This window comes from Microcebus murinus, chromosome 14, assembly GCF_040939455.1.
Source record: "Microcebus murinus isolate Inina chromosome 14, M.murinus_Inina_mat1.0, whole genome shotgun sequence".
Taxonomy (NCBI): Eukaryota; Metazoa; Chordata; class Mammalia; order Primates; family Cheirogaleidae; genus Microcebus; species Microcebus murinus.
In genome coordinates, this window is record NC_134117.1 from 55,651,909 (window position 1) to 55,679,622 (window position 27,714).

Consider the following 27,714-nt stretch of genomic DNA (forward strand, 5'->3'; position numbering starts at 1 on the left):
AAGGTTCAGTAGAGAAGTCTGGCATTATTCAGATTGGCTTTCCTTTATGTTACTTGCTTCTTTCATCTTACAGCTTGTAGAAGGGCCTCTTTAGTTGATATTTTGGTCAATCTGATGACTGCATGTTGTGATGTCTTCCTGTTTGTATTGAATCTCCCAGGGATCCTTTGAGATTCTTGAATTTGTATCTGGAGATTTTTAACAAGGCCTGGGAAATTTTCCTCTATTATATTTTCAAATAGCTTATCCAACGCTTGAGTGTTGTCTTCTTCCCCTCTGGCAACCCTATGACCCTCACATTAGGTTTCTTCACATAATCCCACATCTCTTGTAGGCTTTGCTCTTTTCTCTTTTTTCTCTGCTCTATCTCTGTGGCTTTGCTCTTTTCTCTTTTTTCTCTGCTCTATCTCTGTGACTGATTTATTTAATTGGAAGGTGTTATCTTCAATCTCTGAGATTCTTGCTTCTGTTTGGTCTACCCTCTTCTGGAGGCTTTCCACAGTGTTTTGTAGTTCCCTGAATTGATTCTTCATTTCCAGGAGTTCCGTTAAACTTTTCTTCATTGTTTCAATTTCTTTAGTGAATTTTTATTCCAGATCCTGGAGTGTTTTTGTGTTTTCTTTGTGTTGGTTATCCAGTTAACTGTTCTTGCAAGTCATTGAATTTTCTTTTCTTTTCTTTTTTTTTTTTTTTTTGAGACAGTGTCTCACTTTGTTGCCCAGGCTAGAGTGAGTGCCCTGGCATCAGCCTAGCTCACAGCAACCTCAAACTCCTGGGCTCAAGCAATCCTGCTGCCCCAGCCTCCCAAGTAGCTGGGACTATAGGCATGTGCCACCATGCCCGGCTAATTTTTTCTATATATTAGTTGGCCAATTAATTTCTTTCTGTTTATAGTAGAGATGGGTCTAGCTCTTGCTCAGGGTGCTTTCGAACTCCTGACCTTGAGCAATCCACCCGCCTCAGCCTCCCAGAGTGCTGGGATTACAGGCGTGAGCCACCGCACCCGGCCTTGAATTTTCTTACTATCCACATTCGAAATTCCTCTTCTGTCATTTTGGTGGCCTCGTTTTGGTTGGTGTCCATTTCTAAGGGGCTGGTGCTCCTCTTTGTGGGTGTGCTTTCCGTTTGGTTCTTCATATTTCCAGAGTTCCTTCACTGATTTTTTTCCCATCTGGATCAGTTGTTGCTTCTTGCTTTTAGGTTTTCATTTGGATATTGACACACCCTGTTTAGTCTCTGAGCCGGTAGGTGGTATTTGTGGGTGAGATTCGACCACACCCTGTATGATGAGTCAGTAGGTGCGGCAAACACCTATTTTAGATCCAGATGGTTTATGGAGTAATTCAAGTAGTTCTTCTAGTCCTACTGGATTTTTAAAGAAAGCAATAGAATCTTCTACTATCTCCTTCACAATACCTCTTCTTTTGATGTGTGCTTTATTTCACTGATAGACTATGGATAATTAATTGGCTTTGATAGTAGTATCTTCACCTTGTTCCTGGTATAATAAAGAACACATCTCTCCTTTCTCTCCTTTCTCTCCTTTCTGCATGCACATATGAACTATTGCTTTAGGATAAAAGTAGTTATCTTGTTACGAAAATGTCCTTTTATTTCCTTTATTACTACCTCTTACAGTTTGTTGTCATTGTTTTTAAGTCAGGGATGGCTGTTTAATTTCATCCAATAATAGTTTCTCTATTTACTAAAACAATAAAGCTATTTTGATTTTTGTTTCTTTGACCTTATAACAGGATGGTTAGAGATTTTTCCAGAACCCCCCTTGGAAATGAATAGCTAGCCAACAATTTATTTTATGTTCAAAGTAGTAGCAAAACTCAGTGAGAAATGTTCTGCCAATAGAAAATGAAACATTTAAAATATAAAAAAATACAAAGTAGTAGCAAAAGGATGGACCATGCTATAAAGAGCATTAAGATATTTAGATGTTCATTTGGGAAAAAAAAATTAAATTTAATCTTTCCTCACAACTACATAAAAATTCTAGATGGATTACAGATTAGACTTTTAAAAAACTTTAAACTATTTGAAGAAAATATTGGAAAAATTTTTTACAGTCTTGACATGAGGAATCATAAGTAAATTGTAAACCCCACAAGGCATGAAAAAATGAGAGATTTGGCTACTTAATATTTAAAACTTCTGAATAATGAAAGATACCACAAAGAAAGTTAAAGACAACAGAAGACTGGGAGAAAACATTACCAACATATATAATAACATTAGATCAATAATCAGAATATGTAAAGGAAAGGGGGAAAAATAGAGAAAAGTTATTGAGCAGGCAAATAAAGCTGTCTTACTCGTAATAAATAACAAGGAAATAAAAACAACAACAAGGTAACATTTCCATCAACGAATTACCATAGTTTTAAAAGACAAATGTTCAGTGTTGGAGAACGTACATGGCAGCTAGTCCACAACTTCAGGTCCCTTCACTCTGGAAGTATTAATAGTTTGTGTAAATGGCGCCCCCTACAGCACAATTCCCACATTGATTCCGATGTAGTTGGATGGATGCACCTTAGAACGGCCCTCTCAGCGTCCTGGTCTGCCTGTGGGTTTAAGGAAAGTCTAGGGGACAGCTTTTGGCCTCTCTGGCAAAATGTAAAATGAACCCTCCGATTCAATGATTCCTCTTCCAGGAATCTAGCCTTTCAGAAATACACGAATGTGCAATATGTACATAAAGATACATGCAAAAGGATGTTCCTTAAAGCATGCTTTATGGAGGAAAAAGGAAACAACCTACAAGTCCATCAATAGGGAATTGTATGGATAAATAATGGTGCATCCACTCACGGGATATTTTGTGACTCTTAAAAGGAATGAAGTAGATTTATTTGTAGTCACAGAGAACAATCTTTAAGATTTGATGTTATACCTGAGATAAACATGAATGAAAGCAAATCCCAAACGTATCTGTTATTTGATCTCCTGTATATACGTTTGTGTCTGAACATATATTAGATAGATAGGGAGTGCACAGACAAGGAACAAGCCGAGGGGGCTGGATGGAATTGTTGGGCAGAGGGAATTAATGACAGAAAGTAGTTCCTTGTTTTACTCTCTGTACTTAATTACCTTGTGCTCTACCACAAGAAGAAGAAAGTATTGCATATATATATTTTCTTTTCATCTTAAATTCAAAATGTTAGGCAGCCCACTGGCTCTGAGCTATAAGTAATCCTTGTGAGTTTGGCTGTTCTTTGACAACTTCCCGCCTGGCTAAACTACCTAGGCACGTCCTACCATCAAGTGTGCAGATTTTTTGGCATTCCTGAAAGAAATCCCTCTTCTGAGCTAGTTCATGTAGGCGTCATAATCCCTAGAAGGGCTTTTTAAAAGATTTGGATCCAAGTCTCTGTCTCAGATCCACTGACTAAGTCATAATTTCTGTGCCTTGCTTTGGAGGAGGAAGTGAGAACTGAGCATTACTGGCTAGTGTGACAACTGCACACTGTATTGGACAACTGCACAGCCACAGTGGGGAACCAAGAAGGCAGAGAGGCAGCCTTGATCTGCAAGGGCTCCAGGTAACCCTAATGGGGACTTTTGCTGCAAAAAGACATTCTCCCAGGCTTGGTTAGGAAGGTTTTCCACTGGGCGACCCTCAGGGCACTCAGGGCTCTGCAGCACATGAGTTCAGGCTGCAGTTTTTGTTTGGTATTTTCACTAAAACAGCTTTTTTAAAAAACACTTGTTGGATGAGCATATCCTGTGGGTGAAGTTTCCACTACTGTGTTCTAAACTGGGGCGAAGTGGAAGATGATGTGAAATTTACTAAAAAACTCACCTAGCTCTTGGAGTGGAGAAACCCACCCAGCTTGCTCAGAGTGGAGAAAGACACCCAGGCCTTTGGGGACCTGCTGCATGTTATCATCTAAGGACTAAGCTGCAGAGGCAGCAGAACTGGCTGCAAATCCTGATGCCATATGATAGCAGCTGTGTGACGACCAGCAAGGTTCTTAACCTCTCTGAAACTCAGTTTCTTGATCTGCAGAATGGAGATAATGATGTGCCCCTCATGGGGCACAAAGTTCAGAGAGGTGATGTTTGTAAAAGTGAATCAGTGAAAGCTTATTAATATTATCATGGTTACTGGACTGTGAACACCTTCAGGGCAGACACAACATGTGAGCATGTGAATTCTTTCTATTTTCTCCTCCCATGCTGAACAGGGCTTAAACACTTGCTGAACACTCCGACTTTGATTCCACCAGGGCGCTGTGCCTTTCCTTGACTTTAAACTATTTTACAAGCCTGGAAATTGTAGATAACTGATAAAATACTAAATACTTCTTGTCTTTAGATACACATATTTTTCCTCCTGTACGTTCAGTTGACTCCGGTCCCTCCCTGTGTGGAAGGAGCCAGTTTTGCCTCCAGTTGCACGTTGATGCCAGTATTTCAGATTTGTGTCTGTTCTTTGGTTGTAACATCTTATAACCATTATTAATGGCTAATTAATAATGAGTTAAATACAATCTTTAGCACATGCTCATTTAATTTCTGTATGGGAGTCAAGATTTTGCCTTTTTTTTTTTTTTTTTTTTTGAGACAGAGTCTCACTCTGTTGCCCAGGCTAGAGTGCCGTGGGGTTAGCCTAGCTCACAGCAACCTCAAACTCCTGGGCTCAAGTGATCCTCCTGCCTCAGCCTCCCGAGTAGCTGAGACTACAGGCATGCGCCACCATGCCCGGCTAATTTTTTCTCTATATATATTTAGTTGGCCAATTACTTTCTTTCTATTTTTAGTAGAGACGGGGTCTCACTCTTGCTCAGGCTGGTCTTGAACTCCTGACCTTGAGTGATTCTCCCGCCACAGCTTCCCAGAGTGCTAGGGTTACAGGCGTGAGCCACCTTGCCTGGCCAAGGTTTTGCCTTTTTTGAAAAGTGTCTTCTAACGTTGCTGTTAGTCCTTTGCCAGAACAATGCGTTTTTGTAGCGGGCAGACCCCACGTCTGGGCCTCCCTCTCAGGGCCAGACACTGTCCGGTGCAATCAGATTTAATTTCTTGTCCATAGACAGACGAAAGCGTCCACACTCCTAGGAGATGGGCTCAGATTCCTGTGCCATAGATGGGGATGACACGGAGGAGGGCGCTTCTCCCTGCGCCTCAGTCTCCCGTCTGTGAAACGGGCTCATAACGCATCCCTGACCCTGGGGGCGGCCGCCACAAGCCCGAGCCCTTGCCTTCTCGCCGGGGGGCCCCCCGGGAGCGCGGGGGGACCCCAAGGGTGGCCCCTTTCTGGGGAGGCGCCCAGCTGGCACGTAGTCCCTCCGCCCCGGGGTCTCTGGGCTCGGCGGGGTCCGCGGGGTGCCCGGGGGCCTCTGGAGGGGGCGGGTTCGCTGGAGCCAGAACGCCCGGAGCCGCCCAGGAATTTTGGCTGGGGCTGCGAGCATTTCCTCCCGGGCCGGCCGGCGATCGGGGCGGGCAGACGGCGCTGCGCTCGCCGGGCGGCACCATGCGGCGCCTGCTCTGCGCGCTGGCCGGGCTCGCGCTGCTGCGCGCCGCGGGCGCCCTGGCCGGTGAGTGGGGCGCGGCCCGGCGCGGGCGAGGGCAGGGGACACGGCGGGGACCCGCGGATGGCGAGGTAGGGGGGAGGGAGGGAGAGAGAGAGAGAGAGAGAGAGAGAGAGAGAGAGAGAGAGAGAGAGAGAGAGAGAGAGAGAGAGAAGGTGGGAGACACAGCAGGACACAGCGGCGAGATGGAGAGAGACGGAGAGAAAGGGGATGAGAGAAAACAGACACAGAGATAGGAAAAAGGCAGAGAAATAAAGACAGAGGAACGGAGAGAGGAAAGAACGAAAAGAGAAAAGGAAAGAGGAGAAGCTAAGGCAGATAAAGTCTGGAGATAAGCGGATGTGAACAAGGATAGAAAGAAAAAGGAGTTTGAGAGACAAAAGAGAAGAAGGGAAGAAAAAGAGTAACTGAAATGGCAAAAGGAAGGAGGAGCGGAGAGACAGAGGGAGAAGACAAATTCCACACCAGGGCTAGAGCTGGCGGCAGAGAGGGAGCCAAGCATGGGGGGCAGGAGGTCAAGTCTGCGGGCTGGGCCGCCGTGGAGGCCAGCGCCGACCCAGAGCTGCTGACGCCGCCCTCGGCCGCGCTCTGGGGTGCATTGCCAGGAGGCTGAGCTCCATCCAGGGGGAGAATGGCCCAAGCTGGGCCCAGCACAGCCTTAGGGAGCCAGCCAGGCAGCCCCGGGGAGAAAGGAGGCTGCTTCACCTGCCAGGTGGCCTGCGGTGTCTCTGCAGCCTGGCTGAGGACGCCAGCCTCCAGGTTCCCGGGGAGCTTCTCTGGGGGCCTGAGCTGCCTTGGGTGGAGGTGGGGATATGTCAGAGAGGGGTCATCTGGGTCCTCCACTGGTGGGGGTCCTTGCTTTGTGCTATCCCCTTTCCTCCTCTGCCCCCTCCCAGTAGCCTTGATACTGTCCCTCCACAGGCGAGGCTCAGAGAGTGTGACTTTTGTCAAGCGTCTTACTGGGCTATGGCCTAGAACTGTACGTCCCGCCAGCTTGCATTTGCACCACAGCTCACAGCTCGCAGCCCACATCCCTGTCTACCCAGGGAGTGACAGCTCATCCCAGCTGTGTAGGCGAGGGGACATGGTGCCAAAGCAGAGCCCTCGCCAAGCATCAGGAATCCAGTCCCCTGCCAGGCCCTTGCCCCCACCCAGGCAGGGCTGCTCTGTGCCAAGATAGGATACCCCAGTCCCTCTCAGGGCCCAGTGAACGCTGGGAGTGAGCACTCAGACAAAGGATCCAGGCCACCCTGACCCTGGGGAGCCCCTGCCTGGGCTGAGTGGCCTCACCTCACTGAGGTTGTTCCCTTCTGTAAATCTGGGAGAATGAGGCCCACATCATGGGGTGGCTTCAGGGAATGGGTGACAGAGGAAATACACCCATATCTTCTCCTTGAGCCTGCTTTCTCCTTTAGCCACAAGTGATACTTAAAAATGTAAACCCACTTTCACACCTTATCTTTCTTCTGATTATGCCTGTTCATTGCTACAGATTAAGAAGAAAAGGAGGAAAGTATAGATGTATTAATGTAATTTTACACTGATTTCACACATTTTTGTGCATAACCTTTCAGATTTCAGACAATGTTCCATTTTTTTGACTTTTGATTATGAAAACTTTTGGATACAAAAATAAAACATAAAATAATAGTATGCAGAAATAGAAGAGTATAATATACTGATCAACCCTATTTCTGCAAGTATCGGTTCATGGCCTGAACATGGCCTATGAGCTGATAGTTAAATCTAGAAGCTTGATCAAATCCCAGTTAGGTCTTTATTTGCTAGAATACTTTATAGATAGATAGTTTTTATTATTTTAATTTGCATTCCTTTGATTACTACTGAAGTTGGACTTTTTCTTCACAGGCACATTGGTCATTTCTAGTGTCTTATAAATTGTCTTAGACTTTTTCTACTGTGGTGTTGGGATTTTTCATATTGTTCTGTAAATGCTCTTTATATATGAAGTGAAGGAAACTTGTTTGTGTTACCTATAGAGACCTTTTGTTAAGGAAAGGCTTTAGCCGAGTTCCTATTTTGCTATGGGAGGAATTTGATGTGTTAAGTACTTCATCCTTTTAACTAGTATAATCATTTTCGTCCGTGCCTTGGCTTCCGATGGGGAAGCTGTCATTGTCCAGCACTGTTCCAGGTCCCCATGGACATCTGCCTTCCATTGGGATTCTGCTTTTGCCAGAGGGCTGTGTGAGGGTCCTGGGGTCTCTTCTCACAAAAATGGATATGGTGGGGGCGGGGCGGAGAGAACCACTCAAAGACAATCTGACCCAAGGTGCACATTTGGGCTCTTGTGGGCCTTGGGACAACTGCGAAGGGGTCACATGCCACCACCACTTACTACTAGCTGTGAAATCTTAGGCATGCTACTCTTTGCTCTTTGGTTTTCTAATCTGTGAAAAAAAAAAGGGGGAGGGGAAGGAATATAAGAATACTGACTTCACAGAATTAAATGAAATGATTGCTGTAAGCACTGAGCAAAAAGCTTGGCGCACAATAAGTGATCACAAATCAGTGGTAGCTTGGAACATAGAGCACGGCTGTGCCCATTCTAAAGGTGAAGAAGCCAAGGGTGCAGCAGGTGAGATCGGCGTGTATCGGGAACCAGAGAGTGGGTCAGGGCTGAGCCCCTGCGTCCCTGTTGGAGAAGCCCCCCGCCCCAGACATTCCCTGGACACTTGCAGCATCTGACTCCCGGTGTGGGCTTGGTTCTGGAGCAGGCGCCTCTCCATCCTGGGGAGACCTGTTGGAGAGATGTGGCAAAGAGCGCTGGCTTCCGTGTGGAGGGTCCTGGTTCGAGTTTCACTGACTGCCTTGGTGCCTTCATCTTCCCAAGCAAATGTCCCCGTGTGGCATCTGCACATCACTTGGCAGTTCCAAGGCGTCGGGGAGAGCAGGAGCAATACAGCCATCTGCAAAGCAGTTGGGCAAGGCACATGCCTTGCAGATGAGGGGAGGGAAGTCGAGAGAGGCAGAGGGCACATGGTCGGAAAGACTGGATCTCCAACTTCCCACCCGCCTTCTTTCTGCAGCACTCAGAGAGGAGCTCTGTCCTTGATGGCTTTTTAGACCTTTTCAGCATCCTGGAGATTTGGGAGTGCTTTAGTGCATCATAATTCAGTGGATTAAAAAACACAGTATACCAAGATGGAAGTAATCTTGGGCCCCTGAATGGCCTAAGAGAGCAGAGCTGCCTGCAGCGCCACCACAGCCAGCCAGTCTACACCTGAATCAACACCCGATACCCGAGAGAGAACACGTGTGATTGAGGGGGGCTCTTCGTTAAGGCAGCCTCACTCGTATCCTAACAAAGATACTAACAGCCAGACATTGAATGCATTGAAATGACATCGAGGCCGGAGTGGTGCTCACACCTGTAATCCTAGCACTCTGGGAGGCCAAGGCAGGAGGATTGCTCGAGGTCAGGAGTTCGAAATCAGCCTGAGCAAGAGCGAGACCCCATCTCTACTATAAATAGAAAGAAATTAATTGGCCAAATAATATATATAGAAATAATTAGCCGGGCATGGTGGCGCATGCTTGTAGTCCAAGCTACTGGGGAGGCTGGGGCAGCAGGATTGCTTGAGCCCAGGAGTTTGAGGTTGCTGTGAACTAGGCTGACGCCACGGCACTCACTCTAGCCTGGGCAACAAAGCGAGACTCTGTCTCAAAAAAAAGAAAGAAAGAAAAGAAATGACATCGGTACAGTCTTGGAGTGATCAAAAGGCTCAAATCCAGATCTGGAAAATGACCAGAGACCAGGGGAGACAGGACACAACCCTCCCCAAAGAAAACAAAACAAAAACCTTCCTCGTAATCAGAGCTCTCTCTCAGGGGCCCCAAGGGGTCCCTCTTCTGTTTCAGCCGAGTGGCTCCGCATTTTGGAGTTCTTCATCGAATCATCTGGAAACCGTGTTCTGCTGCTTTAACAATAATCACAACCACGGATGGTTTTGAATGAATCACGAATCCTTATACACACATTGGATGTGGTAAAATTTATCATTCTGTTATATTGGATGTGGTCAAATATAATTAACCCCCAAGTGGCCAGCGTTGCTGGTCAGAGCAGGGTGTGACTTTGATAATGCATAAGGTACAGCGGCTATTACAGTCGCTGCCGAGAATAAGTTTGTCGTCACTAAGCGCAGAAATCGCTCGAGTGGTGGGCGCTTTCTTACTGTTTGGGTCCCAGATACAGAAGGTCTCCCTGGAAGGCCTGGAAATGGGAGGACAGGACCCAGTGGCCATCTCTTTAACTGGGGCGGCCAGCCCAGCCCAGCCCTCCCCCGGGGCCTCTGGCTCCGCTGCAGCCTGTTCTCACCAGCACAGGATGCCCCACCCATGGCCACCGTCCAGGGTGCACATCAGGCCCGGAGCAGGAGCCGGGCCAGAGAAAACAACCCAGCATCCAAGGAGGTCCATTTCCCAGCCGGCAGGGGCAGGGAGGGTGGGAGGGAAGGAAGGAAGGGAGCAGAGCCGCAGCCTTGGCCATTCAGGGTCGATCAGCCTTTCCCACTTCTCTGGTTTGAACCTCCTGGCAGCCCCGTGTGTGTGTGTGTGTGTGTGTGTGTGTGTGTGTGTGTGTGTGCGCATGTGTGTGCATGTGTGTGCGTTCGCGCATGCGTGTGTGTGCAGGCACTCAGTTCCTGCCTTGCTGGAGCTTCTGGTCCAAGAAGCTGCTTCTCCTTCACTCACCCCAGTCCTGTCCTTGTAGCTAACCATTGAGGCCTCTCAGCTGACTTGGAAAGAGAGAAGAATCATGGGTGAGGGACATCTGGGCCACAGGGCCTCAGGCCGACCCCACCCCGCTTCACAGAGGAGGCGGCAGAGGCTCCAGGGGGAGAGGAAACTTCTCACGACCCCACGAGAATAAGTGGCTGAGACTGGGGTCGTGGCGAGGAACCCACGCGGGAGGGGGCAGGCGCGGCAGGGGGTGTTAGTCCTTGCTGCGAGCCTGCTTTCTCCGATGAGCTCTTCGGAGGCCCCGATGAGTTCGTGGACAGTTGCGGCGGTTGCACAGAGCAGGATCTGGCCAGATGTGAGGGATTAGTGCTGAGCTGTGCGGAGAGCGGCCTCGGCCCGGGCCTTTCCCGGGAGGGGTTCTGGAGCCAAGTCAGACCTCATCGCAGACACGCCGGGAACAGGGTGTCGGAGGCCAGCGGGGAGGAGCAGATCCGCGCGTGAGTCCTGCAGCAGCCAGATCCCCGCTTGGCTTGCATTGCCGCCTCTTGGCCTCAGCCTGGGGGACGTGCATGAGGGAAGAGGGTTAGGGCCTTGGAGAGGGCAGGGGAAAGACTTGGCCACAGGGGAAAGGCAGACCCACTGAGCACAGGCCCCTCTTCCCAGGACGGCCGCCCTGTGGTGAGAACAGCTCTTCCGGCCTTTCCCCTCCAGGCTGAGCAGCTTGGTTTCAGTGGAGACAAATGAACCTGGAGTCCCTTTACCAAGACCACCTCCAAAAGAGTGTCCTCAGGATGTGTGGCCGGAGTGGAATGCAGCCCCCCACCCTCTGGGGTCTCTCCTCACCCTCCTCTCGCCCTGAACACTTTACGTGGTTGCATGCAGCCCACGATAGCTTTTGCTCTCTGCTGACAACCCCATCCGACACTTGGCTCTCGTTATGGAACCTTTCAAACCATATGCACAGGCGCAGAGAGAGCAGCTGAATGCACCCTGCGCACGCGTCACCCAGCTTCCACAGGGATCAGCTTTGGCCAATCTCGTCTGCCTCATAGCCCACCCAAGCCTCTCCCCAGGCCACCCAGGCCTGGGTTACTCTGAAGTAAATCCAAGAGCTCATAGCATTTTCATCTGTAAACATTTCAGTATGGGTCTCTAAGAGAATCGCTTTTTAAAAATCAGCCAAACTGCCATTATAATGTTCCCCCACCCCCAGATTCAGCGGTAGCAACATCTACCTTTGAAGAGGCTTTGCTAAGCTCAATGGAGGGAAACAATGCAAAGGAGAATTTTAAAAACAAATTGCTCTCCACCGAAGATGCTCAGAAATGAAGGAAGTTTTGTCCCTGGTCTTGGTTCTTGTCCCCGAATGCTTCCAGATAGAGTCGGAACAAGAAAATCTTAGGGCAGGAGGAGCCCGGCAGAGTCCCAGAAGGCCACTTGCTGAGATGGGGCCAGGAGGAGGTCGGGGTGCTTGGTGTCCGGCCGTTTGCTGGCAGTGTGACCTTGGGCCAGCCACTTACCTCTCAGTTACACGTCCACCACTAGTTAAGTGGCTCAGCATCCCTGTCCCACCCCAGGGCCTGCCCACCTTGATGTTGTCACTGTCTGAAGCTGCTCCTCCTCTAAAAGCTAAAATTGCAATGTCCCTCACCATTCGTCCCTCCTGTGACTTCATCGAGACCTCCAGTCCTTTCAGCCCCCCATTTCTCCCAATTTATGGGCCCCCTTCTTGGCTTCCCCTCCTTCATCCCAGCTAGACCCCAGGGCCCCTCCCCATGCCCTTTGCTGGTCACATCTCAGCTCCCTGGGCCCTCGCCCCACCACACGCATCTGCAGACTCCCAGGATCAGCCTCCCCCACCAGCCGTCTGTCTTCGCGGCTCTGCACCCGAGGCGGAGCACAGCTGGCAGACACCTGGCGCAGCCAGGCTCCTCTCTGATGCCCATTCTGCGTGGTCCTCCCGCACCGCCCCCCTCGTCCTCCACATCCCCTTTTGAAACCGTCTCTCTATTCAAGCCCCTCACCCAGTGGTGCACCGATAGACTGGCGCTCAAAAAGAAAGGGTGTTTGCTGATTTCCGTGGTGTGAATGTTCTCACCACGGCCACCACCACTTTAATGGCCAAGTTGAACAACCCACTCACAGAATTCCTGCAGACTTAACAATCAGCTCTCCTCCCTCTTACTTTACCCAGGGAGTAGAGGCCGCCAGATGGGAGCTCGCTCAGCTCTTTGGCCACTAAGTGCAGGTGTGTCTTGGCCCGTTTTTTGCTGCATTCCTTCCCTTTCTTCCACGTGTTGCCCCAGCCCTCTGGCTCCCAGACCTCCCATTGGTTCGGGAAATGCATTCCTTCCTCCTCCTGTCTCTCTCCTGTCCCTTAGGCTGGAAGCATAGTCCTGTTTTCCAGTGCTCACAAGACAGAAAGGACAACAATCAACACTTCTCTAGAACTTGTGATCTGTGCCTTCCTTCAGAGCCGAGCTTGGTGAAAAAGTTCTCCAGGTTCAAGTGTCCAGCCCTGACCTGGCCTTGCCTTCTCATCCCGCTGCAATCTAGACTCTGCTTTGCCCCCAACACTTGACTAAAAGTGCCAGGGTGACATTCAGCAGGGCCTTTCCTGGCATTCCGCTTTTCTGGCCTTTATCGTGCTAGCCTTTATCGTGCTGGCCCTGCCTGTTGCCCTGCTGCCCTGCAGCCCTGCTGCCATACTGACTTTTTCATGCTTGGTAGGATCTGTAAAGCTCCCGGTTTCTCCTGACGTTTGGGGCAGCACCTGCCTTGCTGAGCGCCAGCATTCTCCAGGGCTTCAGCCAGCTCTGGCACCCCACAGGCATCCCAGAGTTACCAGCTTGAAACCTGGGCTCAGACCAGAGCTCGGAGACTTCTGGTGTGGGGCCGATGATGTCAGGAAGGACCAGTGTTGAGAAAAATAATGAATCAAGGGTTGAGCGGGTTAAACCTCAGATCCTCCGCTAACGGGTGGTGTGACCTCAGACACATCATTTCAGCCCTCTGTGCGTCAGTTTCCTTGTGTGTCAATTGCAGGTGGTCGGAGAGGTTGAGTTAACGCCTGTGCTCGGCGCAGGACACGGTGCGCAGTGAGCACTCGGGTGCAGCGACGGCTACTGCTCGCTGGTGCCCATGCCAGCCTATTGCTGCTCGTTCTTCCTTTCTCTTCCTCCAGCTGCTGCCTCTGTTCCTCACTTCTCACCCTGGTTACTGCAGCGACCTCCTGCCTTCCAAGACACATCCCTCCAATCCATTTTCTATATTTTAAAAATTCACGTATGACTCTGTGACTCTTCTGTTAAACCCCCAAACAAGCGTGGGATTTGGGTTATTAAGGCCTCTGGGGTAAAGCTATGTCCCCTTGGCTCCAACTCCCGGGTGCCCCTCGCCACATATTCTCCGCCCACCCTGTGTGTTCAGCTGCTGCAGGCTCCCCGTGGGGTCTCTGCACCCCGAGACATGCTTGTCCACACTGCTGTCTTTGCCCGTGCCCTTCCCCCTGGCCGGCGTCTTTCCTCGTATCCTGCCAGTCCCAGTTCAGGCTCCACCTCCTTGAGGAAGCCACTTGAGTCTGCAGGTGAGCGTGGTCACAGAAATGAGGGAGGGACCGAGGTGGCCACAGCTTGCACACAGACCCACACCCGGGCTTCCCTCTGCTCACCCGTGCGGTTGCTGGCAGCCCCCCCTCACCGGAGCTCAGTGTTTTGCAAGAGTCTCTGATGTTACAGGGAAGCCGAGGGCCCCGCACTGACAAGACATGTTTTCCCGCAGCTGCAGAACCCTTCAGCCCCTCCCGAGGAGGCCCTGCTCAGAGCACTGGATGTGACAGGCATGGTGCTGTCCAAGGCCGTCTGGACATCATGGAGGAGGTAATAGGGTGGTTTAGGAGGACATGTGGCTTCACGGGGTGCAGGTGCAAGCTTTCTTTGGAGTGTCAGGAAATCCAGGCCAATCCTGCCCCGTGGTCACCAGGTTAAACATGGCCCTGTGCCACCTGGGCTGTTGGCTGACTGGCTCCCAACAGACCCTGCCTCCCCCGGGGCCTTGCTTACACCCCCCGCCCCCTGGAGATCTCTGCGTGATTACCAGCCGGGAAGGTGGAAATTCGATCGTTGTGTTTCGTTAGACAGCCATGGTTCCTACCTGCAGCCCAAAAATTCATGTGGGGGGGAACATTACGTCTTTATTATTACCAGCCTAAAAAATGAGAGTGCTAAATTTCACTGAAATCTACTCATTCCTCATAAATACAGACGCAAACCATAGTTTTAATAGTACTGTGACTTTGTCACCAATAGACATGACAGATAATTTCACCCTGTCTTAGTTGTTATATCTCCACATATCATTTATACAACTCATTATGTCAAAATTTCAGTCGTTGTTAAGTCTGATGTTAGATCATGTGGCTTAGTGGGTTAATAAATACATATGTTATTATATCAAAAATTTAATTTTTAGCAATTGAATATTTTAATATAGTTTGTATCCTTGGCAATTCTGTATGTTTTATTTTTTGCACTTAAAAAATTATTCTCAGAAGAAGGCTGTAGGCTTCACCACATGGCCAACGGAGTCCATGGTACAACACATATGCACACACACACACAAGTTAAAAACCCTGAATAAAGAAAATTGCGAAATTCCAAACCTGTCATTTGGCAGAGATGCCACCAGGGGGCGGAGCAACAAAAGGAATGTGAGCTCCAGGCTGCAAAAGCCAAAAGGGAAAAGGTGTTCCAGGGTCGCTCCATGCCAACACAGGAAGTGGCCTTGAAGAGCGAGACCCTCAGGATATTGTCATATGGGGAAACTGAGGCAGAGGCACAGTCTGAACGAGGAGGACCCAGGTCCTGAGGCACCCACTCCCCTTTTCCTTGCACCCACGGCACCTCTAGGTGCTCCTTAGCATGTGACTGATAAAGCAGGACATGGCACCACTCTCGTCCTTGCTATTGTCCCCTGCTCCTGTCCTAGACACTGGAGAAGACAGTGGAGCACCTAGAGACGGAAGTGAAAGGCCTGCTGGGCCTGCTGGAGGAGCTGGCCTGGAACCTGCCCCCCGGGCCCTTCAGCCCGGCCCCCGACCTCCTTGGAGATGGTGAGTGGCTCGGGTGGCAGCAAGCAGGGGAGGGAGGGAAGGTGCGGGGCACCGCTGGGCGGGGGACCCTCCAGCACCCCCTGCTTGCTCACTCCGAGGCCACCCCTTTCTTTCAGATAGCTTCTGAGCCCCGAGGTGGAGGAGCCCGGCAGCCGGGGCTAACACGCCTGCGGACAGCAACCCTCTGAGGACGGAGCCCCGTCTTCCCGCCTTCCTTCCCCAGCTTTGTGTGAAATAAAAGCTTCTCCTTTGGTCCCCTCTGTGTCTGCTGACAGAGCGACAGCCCCTTTTCCGTGCACTCCCGTGTCCCCAGCCTGCATCCTTCCCCAGGCTCAGACCTGGGAGCCCCCCCCCCCCAGCCCCCTGCCGCCTGCACTTCACCCCTCCTTATTTACAGGGCAGACGTGGCAGGGGGTGGTTCGCAGATGGGAGGCACCCGAGGCCAGAATTATAACACGGCACAGCAGAAAAGCCCTTTGAGTAGCCTGGCTACTCCAAACAGGGCCACAGACGAACGGCAATGGCGTCACCTGGGAGCTCGTCAGAAATGCAGGGTCCTGGGCCCCACCCAGACCCCCGAGTCAGAATCTTCATTGTAAGGGGCCCTCCGGGGGATCTGTGTGCCCATGAAAAGTTTTTCTTTTAATTTTTCTATTGAGGTGAAATTCACATAACATAAAATGGACCATTTTAACCATTTTAAACTGTATAAATTAAGTGGCTTTCGGTACATTCACAATGTTGTGCCATCATGACCACTGTCTAATTCCAGAATGTTCTCATCACCCCAAATAGAAATGCTGTGCCTATTCAGCAGTCACTTCCCCCCAGAACCACCAACCTCTGTCGCTGTGGACTTGCCCATTTAAAACACAGTGCTCCCCCTTATCCGTGGTATTGCTTTCCACAGTTCTGGCTACCTGCAGTCAGTCATGGTCTGAAAATAGTAAATGGAAAATTCTAGAAATATTTATTTTTTCTTTTTTTCTTAGGAGACTGGATGGTATTTTATTTTTATTATTTTTTTTAATTCTAGAAATAAACGATTCCTAAGTGTTAAATTGCACGATATTTTAAGTAGCATGACGAAATCCCTCGACGCTGCCCTCCGTCCCACCCTGGACACGAATCCTCCCTTTGTCCAGCATAACCACACCACATATGCCTCCCACCCGTCAGCCATCTCAGCTGTCAGACCAGCGCTGCATTCAAATGGGGCTTGCATTCAAATGACACTTATTTTTACTTAACAATGGCCCCACAGTGTACGAATAATGATGCTGACATAATTGTTCTATTTCATAATTAGTTACTGTTGTTAATCTCTTACTATACCTAATTTATACATTGAACTTTATCACAGGTGTGTATGTATAGGAGAAAACATAGTATAATAGGGTCTGGTACTACTGGTAGTTTCAGGCATCCACTGGGAATCTTGGAACACACCCCTGTGGATAAGGGGGAGTACTATGAATGAAACCACACAATATATGGCCTTTTGTATGTGGCTTCTTTAGCTAAGCACAATGTTTTCAAGGTTCACCCATAGTGTAACATGTATCAGTACTCCATTCCTTTTTATGGCTGAATAATGTTCCATTACATGGATATACCACATTTTATTGGTCCATTCATCAACATTTGGGTTGTTTGCACACTTTGGCTATTATGAATAATGCTACTGTAACATTCATGTACAAGTTTTTGTGTGGAAATATGTTTCCATGTCTCTGGATCTATACCCAGGAATTAAATTGCTGAGTCAAATGGTAATTCTATGTTTAACTTCTTCCAAGAGCCATCAAACTGTCTTGCACTGCAGCTGTATGATTTTATGTTCCCACCAGCAATGTTAACTATGGGTTTTTCATAGATGCACTCTTACCAGGTGGGGAAATTTTTCTTCTATTCTTAGTTTGTTGAGAGTTTGTTTTATCAAATGCTTTTTTTTTCTTTGCATTGAGATGATCAGTTGATTTTTTCCCCTTACATTTTATTAATAACATGTATTACACATTGATTGATTTTCATATAACAAATGATCCTGGCATCCCTGGGATAAATCCTACTTGGTCATGGTATATAATCCTTTTAATATGCTGCTGGATTCACTTTGCTAGCATTTCACTGAGGATTTTTGCACCTATATTCATAAGGGACATTGGTCTGTAGTTTTCTTGTGGTGTCTTTGGCTTTCTCATCAGGGTAATACAGATCTTATATAACGAGTTAAGAAGTGTTTTCTCCTTTTTTGTGTGTGTGTGGGGGAAGGATTTGAGAAGCACTGATGTTGCTTCTTTAAACATTTAATGTAATTCACCAGTACAGCTGTCTGGTCCTGGCCTTTTCCTTGTTGGGAGGTTTTAGATCACTGATTTAAGCTCTTTACTTGTTATAGATCTATTCATATTTTCTATTGTTTCTTGAGTCAGTTTTGGTAATTTGTGTGTTTCTAGGACTTTGTCCATTTCATTTGGTTATCTAATATGTTGCTATACAATTGTTCACAGTATTTTCTTATAATCTGTTCATTTACTTTATCTTTTAAGTAAAAAAGATTTACTTAATCTTTTCAATTACTAAGGTTGTTAGTAATATCCCCACTTTCTGATTTTAGTAATTGAATCTTCTCTGTGTGTGCATGTATGTGTGTGAGTCTAGCTGAAGGCTCGTTCATTTTATTGATATTTTCGGAGAATCATTGTTTGTCCTATTGATTCTGTTATTTTCCTATTCTCCATTTCATTTATCTACACTCCAGCCTTTCTTTCTTTCTGGTTGCCTTGGGTTTTGTTTGCTTTTTGTTTTCTAATTCCTTAAAATGGGAAGTGTAGGTTATTAATTTCAGTTTTTTTCTTTTTTAATGTAGGCATTTACAGCTATAAATTTCCCTCTGGATGCTGCTTTCACTGCATCTCATTAAGTTTTATTTTTTGCCTTTATACTTGAGTTTGTTTTTTTAATCCACATAATTAAAACAAGTTTGAAAAGGCTGCTTAATTCCAGTGTCTAGCTTGGTGTTCTAATGGGGAACCAACTGTTTAGAACTGTCTAACAAGGCATACCCCGTAAAGAATATTTATCTGAGGAAGGGTATCTCTTCTTTTATTTATTTTTTATTTTTCTTGATTTATTTTGATTCCGTTAATGACTAAAGAGTTGTTTTTCTACTATTCACTTCTTTATCTTATTTCAAAATACTGAGAGAGTACAAATGTTTTTGGTTATATGGATCGCTTTTGTAATGCTTGGGTCCTGGCTGTAATTGTGCCCATTACCCAAATAGTGTTCATTGTACCTGTTGGGTAGATTTTCACCCCTCCCCTTTTGCCCCTTCCCCCATGCTTGATTTCCACTGAGTTTTACTTCCCTCTGTGCACATGTGTGTTCATCGGTTAGTTCCAATTTAATAGCAAGTACTTGTGGTGTTTGTTTTTCTATTCTTTAGATATTTCACTTAGGATAATGGTCTCCAGTTCCCTCCAAATTGTTGCAAAAGGCATTAATTCATCCTTTTGGATGGCTGTGTAGTACTCCATGGTATATATATATACCACATTTTGTTAGTCCACTCATGTACTGAAGATGGACACTTGGGTTGATTCTACATCTCTGCAATTGTGAAACTGTGCTGCAATAAACATTCACGTGCAGGTGTCTTTTTAATAAAATAACTTCTTTTCCTCTGGATAGATACCCAGTAGTGGGATTGTTGGATCGAATGGTTAGGTCTACTTTTAGTACTTTGAGGAATCTCCATACTGTTTTCCACAGAGGTTGTACTAATTTTCAGTCCCACCAACAGTCTATCCATATCCAGCATTTATTGTTTTTGGACATTTTAATAAAAGCAATTATAACAAGAGTAAGGTGATATCCCACTGTGGTTTTAATTTGCATTTCCCTGATGATGTTAAGCATTTTTCGTGTTTATCGGCCATTTGTCTATCTTCTTTTGAAAAGCTTTTGTTCACCCATAAATTTTAGTACATTGGGCTTTTATTTTCATTAATCTCGAAGTATATCCTAATTTCTCTTGTGATTTCTCTTTTGACCCTCTGATTTTTTTGAAGTGTGTTGTTTAATTTCCACATATGGCCAGGCTCGGTGGCTCACGCCTGTAATCCTAGCACTCTGGGAGGCCGAGGCGGGTGGATTGCTCAAGGTCAGGAGTTTGAAACCAGCCTGAGCAAAAGCGAGACCCCGTCTCTACTATAAATAGAAAGAAATTAATTGGCCAACTAATATATATAGAAAAAACTAGCCGGGCATGGTGGCGCATGCCTGTAGTCCCAGCTACTCGGGAGGCTGAGGCAGCAGGATTGCTTGAGCCCAGGAGATTGAGGTTGCTGTGAGCGAGGCTGACGCCACGGCACTCACTCTAGCCTGGGCAACAAAGTGAGACTCTGTCTCAAAAAAAAAAAAAAAAAAAATCCACATAGTTGTACATTTTCCAGATGTCCTTCTGTTGTTGATTGCTAATTTGATTCCATTGTGGTCAAATTTTTAAAATTAATTTAGATTGTTCTGTGGTCTATCTGGAGAATTTCCATGTGTACTTGAGAAGAATACATATTCTGTTATTGTTGGGTGTTTTATATGTGTGTGTTAGGTCTACTTGGTTTACAGTGTTGTTACCTTTTTTTACCTTTTATCTAATTGTCCTATCCAATAGTGAAAGTGGGGTGTTGAAGTCTTCCACTATTATTTTTGGAAGATTTCTCCCTTCAATTCTTTTTTTTTTTTTCCTTTAACTTATATTACTCTTTTTTTTTTTTAGGCCACCGTGTCTTAGTGGCTTCTTGGTAAATCCCTTCAATTCTTGTTTCAAACTTTCTGAGGCTTTGTCATTAGGTGCATATGTTTATAATTTTTATGTCTTTATGGACCGACTCTTATCAGAATAAAATGTCCTTCACATTTTTTAATCCATTCGGCCAATCTCTGTCTTTTAATTGGAGAGTTTATTCCATTTACGTTTTAAGTAATTACTTACATGGAAAGATTTCTGCCATTTTGCCATTTGTTTTCTATATATTGTTCTTTTGCTCCTCAGTTCTTTCATTATTGCCATCTTTTGTGTGTTATAGATGGTTTTCAGTGTACCATTTTGATTTCCTTCTGCTTCTTTTACACTTTATTTTTTAGTAATTTTCTTGGTGGTTTCACTGGGATTACAATTAACATCTTAATTTATAACAGTCTTGTTTGAATTAACACCAAGTTTTAGCAGTATATAAGAACTTAGTTCCTATATAGCTTCATCACTCACCCTTATGTTCCTGTGACAAATTACATCATTATACATTTTGTGCCCATCGATATAGTTATAAATTATTGTTTGGTGTTGTCTTTTAAATCATACAGGGAAAAAATGGGGAGTGACAAACCAAAAAGTATACTGATACTGATTTTTACATTTACCTATGGAATTTGAGTTACTGTCCAGTAGTCTTCATTTCAGCTTGAAGAACTTTCCTTAGCATTTCTTGTAAGGCAGATCTACCAGCAACAAACTCAGTTTTAATTTATCCAGAATGTCTTAATCTCACCTTCATTATTAAAGAGTATTTTTCTAGATATAGGATTCTTGATTGACCATGAGTTTTCTTTCACCACATTGAATGTCATCCCAATGCTTTTTTTCTTTTTCTTTCTTTTTTTTTTTTTTGACTTTGGCAAAGATAATTTTATGCATCCCACTGCTTTCTGATTTCCATAATTTCTGATGAGAAATGGGCTGTTAATCTTATTGAAGATTTCACGTATGTGTCAAGTTGCTCTTTCTGCTGTTAGGATTTTATCTTTGTCTTTGGACATTTTGATTATAATGTCTTGACGTGAATCTCTTTGAGTTGACCCTACTAATGATTCACTGAACTTCTTGGATGTGTAATGTCTTTCATTACATTTTCATTACACTTTCAGTCATTGTTTCTTCAAACATTTCTGCTACTTTTTTCTCCCTTTTCCTATGATTCTCATTATGTGTATGTTGGTACACTTGATGGTGTCCCACAGGTGTCTTAGGCTCTGTTAATTTTTTTTCTTTTCTTTTTCCTTTCTGCACCTCAGACTGAGTAATCTCAACTGACCTCATTTGAAGTCTGCTGACTCTTTCTTCTGCCTTCTTAAATTTCTTTTTATTTTTTTATTTCATTTTTTTGCTATTAGTACCTACTATGCAGCTATTAAATTTCTTAAGAGACAGGGTCTCTGTCACCCAGCCTGGAGTGCAATGGAATGATCATGGCTCACTATAGCCTCAAACTCTTGGGCTCCAGCGATCTTCCTGTCTCAGCTTCCCCAGTGGCCATACACCACACCTGGCTAAAATTTAAAAATTATTTTTTGTAGAGACAGGGTCTCTCTATGTTGCCCAGTCTGGTCCCAAACTCCAGACTTCAAGTGATTCTCCCACCTCAGCCTCCAAACGTGCTGGCATTATAGGCATGAGCCAATGTGCCCAGCCTCTTCTGCCTACTTATGTCTGCTCTTGAACCCCTTTAGTGAATTTTTCATTGTATTGTACTTTTCTATTTCAGAATTTCTATTTGATTCCTTTTTACAATTTCAATCTCTTCATATTCTCTATTTGGTAAGGCAACATTCTCCTGATTTCCTTTAGCTCTTGAGCATTTTCAAGATAGTTGTTTCATAGTCTCTGTTAAGTTCAAAGTCTGGGCTTTCCTCCAGTTCTATTAATAGACTTTTCCCCCCCTATATATGAGCCATACTTTCTTTGCATGCCTCATAATTTTTGTTGAAAACTAGACATTTTGAATATTACAATGTGACAAATCCAGAAATCAAATTCTTCTCCCCTCTCGAGAATTTGTTGTTGTTGTATTTGTTGTAGTTTGTTTCATTGCCTTTTTTTTTTTGAGACAGAGTCTCACTGTGTTGCCCAGGCTAGAGTGAGTGCCGTGGCATCAGCCTAGCTCACAGCAACCTCAAATTCCTGGGCTCAAGCAATCCTCCTGCCTCAGCCTCCCCAGTAGCTGGGACTACAGGCATGTGCCACCATGCCTGGCTAATTTTTTCTACATATATTAGTTGGCCAATTAATTTCTTTCTATTTATAGTAGAGACGGGGTCTCGCTCTTGCTCAGGCTGGTTTCGAACTCCTGACCTCAAGCAATCCACCTGCCTCGGCCTCCCAGAGTGCTAGGATTACAGGCGTGAGCCACCGTACCCAGCCTGTTTCATTACTTTTCTGAACTAAGTTCTTAGAGTTTGTATTCTTTGTCAGGTGTGGCCACAGAAGTCTCTGATTAGCTTAGTGGTCAGCTAGTGATTTAACAGAGATATCCATAAACACTTGGAACAAGCCCCCTCAAACCTCCTCCAGATGTGTTCTCTGTGTGTTGGGGCACACCCTAGCCAGGCAGTTTATAACTCTGCCTTAGCCTGCACTTCTTGCTTGTGCAGAGCCGGAAGGTCAGCTAGGAGTGAGAGCATAGGGCCTTCTCAAGTCTTTTCTAAGCATGAGCCCAGCGCTGGCATACGTATGGCCTTCTAGTTTCCCAGTAACACGTGGGGGATCTTTAAAGCTCTTATTCCCCCAAAGAATCTTATTCCTCAGCCTTTCCTCCTCAAGCTTTTCGGTTGGTCTCCTGTTTGCCCCAACTGTTTTTCCTTCCCCCAGGCATCGGTGGCTAATGCATTGGCTTTGAAATGTCCCCCCAGGTGGCCACCTTCACTTTGGGAGAGTTCCAAATTAGGCAAGCCATTTAAGCCTGTCTTTCAGGGAGCAACTTGACAGATCAAAATAAAAACCATGCTTCTTGAGAATAAGGTTGATTCTGCTTCCTTCGGTGCTAGGAACATTACATATAGAGAACATGGGATATTGTTTGTGATGCTGCTGCCAAGCTGGGGAGTGGGGAATGGGGCAAACATAAGCTAAAACACAACAAAGCTCTTACTGAGTTCAGATTTGTTTTTTAAGCATTCCCCCGGTTGCTGTAAACTTTCAATTAGTTTCCAGAGTTCAAATAGAGTTGATTCTGACAGTTTTTGCCAGCTTGCCTGCTGCTTTTGTGAAAGGATGGACTTTTGGAGCTCTCTACTCCACCATTTTTGGATGACCAAGTTAAAGTTCCAGAAGTTCTCATCTACTCTACCCCTCATTTTACAAAGGCTCAAAGAAGGGTCACATGGTCACAGTCACAGTGGCTGAGCTGAGATTGGAATAGATTCTCAGGCCAGAGCTCCTTTTGCTTCAGGACTACATTAGCTCTTACTGTTGAGAAGGCACCAGGCTCAGGCTGGACATGGGTATTATGCCAAGGGGCAGCGTTCCAAGGAGCAGGGGCCAGGGGTAAGAGTCCCTGGTAGAGCTGGGGGGTTGACTGACTCTTACTGAAAGGGGATCCTGTATGGGGCCTGGTGAGGGACTGAGTCATGATGTCCCTGTCTTTTAGAGGAACACAGGCAGAGAGAGTTTTCAGGTTTGATGGGGTGAAATGCAAGCCTTTATCTGCCTGAAGAAATGTATTCAGCTTGATTCATTTCCAGGTCTCATTCCACTCTGTATCAGCCAGGGCAGGAAAGAGCCTATAGCAAAAATAAGGGGTCAGGTCCTAGGCGAGGACTATAACTCCCTGCCAAGGCCAACAGAGGATGGGCATGGCATGGCATTCAGCTGTTGCTTTGACCATGGGCATCTGCAAAGGTTCATCTTTCAGATCCCTCTTCCGAAAGCTAGGAGTGCCTCATCCCATCTCCCATCACCCGACTGAATTCCAAGCACACCCTGCTATCTGCCCTCTGCATGAACACCTCTGGTCTGGAGCAGTTCTCTGCCTCACCACAGCAACATTTAGATCAGCATCAGATGATAGCAGGTGACAGATGCAGTTTCCCAGCCCCACACCTGCTCAGAATCTGTGAGGGTGCAGCCCGAGACCTGCTCTTTAGCAAGCTCCCCAGATGATCTTGATGCACACTAGGGCTTGAGAAAACCACCCACTTTGGGACTGTCTACCCATCCACTAAGGGAGTGCTCCAAGGCTGCTTTCTTAAGTTTGTACTCGAGACAAACACCTCACTCTCTTCACCTTAGTCCTGGTCCCGCCCTAACAGATAGTGTTCCTTTCTTTTTCTTTTTTTTTTTTTTTTATTTCTTTTTTTTTTTACTTCTAGTACTGGCTGAAGTGTTCCTTTCAATACCCCCACAGCTGCTGAAAATGCACTCAGGACAGAATTTATCTGATGCTTCATCCTCTACTTGCTAGTTTAGAAGTGAGATCAGGTGTGTGTAGACAGACTGGACTTGACTAATATCTCCAGGAGGCAAGACGAGACCCAGTGTTCTCTCTCAGAAAGATCACCTGTAATGTCACATGTCTTCCTCTCACCTTTTCTGTCCTAAGCATAATCAACAGTGTTGATCCCAATCTCCCACTGACCTTGGAGGCCTTTGCTTCTAGTGAATTCTCGAAGTCCTCTAGCCCACACTTACCATGGGTCAGATCCCTTGGCCATGACCAAGAGGACAGCCAGAGGGATAGGAAGGCAGGAGAACCAGGACTGGGAAAAGCACAGGTGGTCCCGAAGTGGGTAGACCAGGGCTCTCAAACTCAAAGGCCTGCAGGGACCAAATAAGTAACATGGACTTGGTGTAATACAATAGGGAGTGGTGGGGCAAACAGAGAGTACCCGCCTAAAGCAGGCAGCTGCAACTCAGCTGTAGCCATGCGGGAATGCAGGCCCAGTAATGCCAGAAGTTCTGGGTTTTCAAGAGAAGCCAGGAGTCCAGGTTTTTTAAAAATATAAAATCTCTCAATATTTAAATGTTGGCAACAAGTTAAATATTCTAGAGACTCTTTGAGGACCCAAGTAAATGCCTCTATAGGCTTGATACTGCCTGCTGGGCACCAGGCTGAGACCTCTGGCTTAGATAACAGGGCAAAGTAATGTCACCGAGCATTCAGTCACATGAGAGCACTGTCGCAGCTCAGGAGGCCACCAGGACCAGCCTGAGTTCATGGTAAGCTGTATAATGCCAAGCAGTTCATGCCATCAGGCAGGTCCCACCTGGCACTTAAGGGCAAGCAGCTGCTCTTGGGGAGGGGTTCTTGGGAGGCCACAGGGGTGGGGCTTCAGCTTGGGCTGCAGGCAAAGACACTGGGCCAGAGTTGACACATTGATCGGGACCTGCCATCAACTGCAGCGTCCACCAGCCTTTGGCTCAGGAAGGCAGGTCTAGGTAGACCAGGCCAGTGCCCAGCTCACGGCTGCGCCACACCCCTTGGGTCTCACCCTTCCTCTCACTATGTTTGGGGGCAGTGAGGAGTCAGGTGGTGCCCCCAAGCAAATGTCTACTCTGCAGACAAGCGACTCCCTCGGGCCCCTAACAGGACCCAGCAGGCTTGATGATCTAGCCTAGTCTCTCTGGATTCCCTGCTTTACAAACTTTTCAACACAGGAGGCCAGAAAGTGAGTGGAGACCCCTGACCAGCAAGGCCAGCTCTGGGCTTCTGGACATGACACCATGATTCCTAGAAATTCTGTCCCTTCTGGACTCCCCCTCCCCCAAACACAACCAACCAAAGGGCACAGGGCCTGCTGGGGACCAGGGCCATGAGCACCTTTCAGACTGGAGGGTCTCTGAGGGAAGGCGCTGGTCTTGGGCCTGTGTGGGTTGTCCCCATCCTCCTCTCTGGCCCCCTGCAGAGAGACCCCAGGAATTAGCACACACCCTCTACCCACTGTGCCCTCCTTCAGGACCTGGGTGAAGGACCACACTCTGCCCACCTCACCTTCAGTGGACGGCACCTGTGCCCAACCAACATCCCTGCGCCCCTCCAGCATCTGTGCCCCCGCCATGGATTGCAGGAGCCCTCCTCCTCCAGGCCCTACAAATGACCTTATGCCCAGCATTTCCTGAGCACACGCTTCTACTTAAAATTATGTGAATTTCTGCTGGCTAATAAGCTAATAAGGCCAGAACCCTGAGCCACAGGGCAGAATCATGAAGCAGAAGAAAATAAGCTGGCACGACAAAGACATTTCCAGAATGTTCCAGAGCTGGCTGGCTTTTAATTTGGAAACAGATTTTGGCTATAGACATTCATATTTAAGGCACATTCCAAATTACAAGAAGCCCTGTCACTGGCAGAGACTGGCTTTGTTCCTGTGGTTTTGCAAGGAAGATGGAACAAATACATGACTTTCTGGTCTTTTTTCTTTTTTTCTAAAAAGGAGTGAGTTTGGCAATAACAAAGCTAGTGACACATTCTCACCAGACGTGAAGATTAACCTTCAGGGTCCTCCCTTTTTCTCCTCAGTGAGGACACGGCGCTCTCCCTCCCAGTCACTCTCCCCAGAAATGTGTATGCAGCAAACAGACTCATGTGCACCTTGGCTGGCAATGACTGTGAGAAAGAAAATATGCCTTTCCATAAAAATATAAAATCACATGACTACAATGAAGGCGAGAATCCTCGCCACAAGCAGAGTGGAATGACGGCACGAGTCAGGAACTAAAACATCTACTGAGCAGCAAGAGGCCGTGGGGGGTGGAGTGGAAAAGGCGTCCTGAGAGAGTTCTAGAAGGACCCAGGTCCTGCAGCACAATACACGGGTCAGCAGGGGTGGGGGACGGCACACCTTGGGGCTATTTGTGGATTTGTCGGAACCAGACATTCTGTTGGCCTTTTCCTGGCACTGCCGCTGGGGCAGAGCGAGCCACCAGTCCCTGCTCAGTCGTTGCCACCACAGATCTTCAGCAGGATCTTCCGGTAATCCCCCGAAGTATCTCCCTGGCCACAGAAACAAAGCAGTGTCAGCTGAGGGAGGCACAGCTTCCGGCTCCTGATTCTCTTGTGGCCCAAGTGCCCTATGGAGAGGCAGGCCGCGGCCCAGGGAGGCTCCATCCCGCTGGGCCCGGAGCAGGCGGCACAGGCGTCACACGGCGCAGGTCAGCCTTCCCTCCCCAGGCCTCCATTAAAAAAACAAAAAGCTGCACTTGCCCCAATTATCCAAATCAGATAATCACAAAAAAATTTTAAATCAGCCTAAAAACCACTACCCAGAGCTAACCAATACTGTTCTTTCCCCAGTGCATTTATGTTGCACCAAATGGGGGGGTTATACCATTACGAAATGGTGAGTCCTGCTCCAGAAACAATCTCGTGTGTGACCACCCAATGGAGGACTCAGGCCACCCAGTTCCCATAAATCTCTCCTCCATCTGAGACCGCCGCACTCACTCCAGGAGCGCAGGCCGGCTTGGCTAATTCCTAACCATTTCCCTCCACTCTAAGCAATCCGAGGGTGAGGCCTACGGCTTCTCCCTGCTGTGCACAGCCCGTAGGCACCCAGAAGGTACTCTGCGAGCCATCA

The 27,714-nt window shown here is 47.0% G+C and overlaps 2 protein-coding genes and 1 long non-coding RNA gene across 3 annotated transcripts in view; 2 read left to right on the forward strand and 1 right to left on the reverse strand.

Moving 5' to 3' along the window:
* Positions 1–5,414: 5,414 nt before the first annotated feature.
* PLAC9 (placenta associated 9) lies at positions 5,415–15,615 on the forward strand. Its single transcript, XM_076010100.1, has 4 exons — positions 5,415–5,552; positions 14,031–14,128; positions 15,237–15,360; positions 15,481–15,615. The coding sequence occupies exons 1-4, from the start codon at positions 5,489–5,491 to the stop codon at positions 15,546–15,548; spliced, it is 354 nt and encodes a 117-aa protein (XP_075866215.1). The 5' UTR covers positions 5,415–5,488; the 3' UTR covers positions 15,549–15,615.
* On the forward strand, positions 10,215–13,666 carry LOC142875551 (uncharacterized). The gene is made up of 3 exons (XR_012922905.1): positions 10,215–11,349; positions 12,445–12,498; positions 12,632–13,666. It is a non-coding gene; the product is annotated as an uncharacterized LOC142875551 (long non-coding RNA).
* A 10,763-nt stretch (positions 15,616–26,378) lies between the features above and the next one.
* Positions 26,379–27,714, reverse strand: part of ANXA11 (annexin A11) — a 45,369-nt gene continuing 44,033 nt past the window's right edge. The window contains exon 15 of the mRNA XM_012762474.3: positions 26,379–27,131. Coding sequence (XP_012617928.1) covers positions 27,072–27,131 — 60 coding nt within the window. The 3' untranslated portion in view covers positions 26,379–27,071. The remainder of the gene's footprint in view (positions 27,132–27,714) is intronic.

Bases quoted from the DNA above. Each gene is read 5' to 3' on its own strand.
- PLAC9 (XM_076010100.1), top strand. From the start codon at position 5,489: ATGCGGCGCCTGCTCTGCGCGCTGGCCGGGCTCGCGCTGCTGCGCGCC. The intron at 5,553-14,030 runs GTGAGTGGGGCG...GTTTTCCCGCAG, and splicing joins CGCCGCGGGCGCCCTGGCCG to CTGCAGAACCCTTCAGCCCC. The intron at 15,361-15,480 runs GTGAGTGGCTCG...TCTTTCAGATAG, and splicing joins CCCCGACCTCCTTGGAGATG to CTTCTGAGCCCCGAGGTGGA.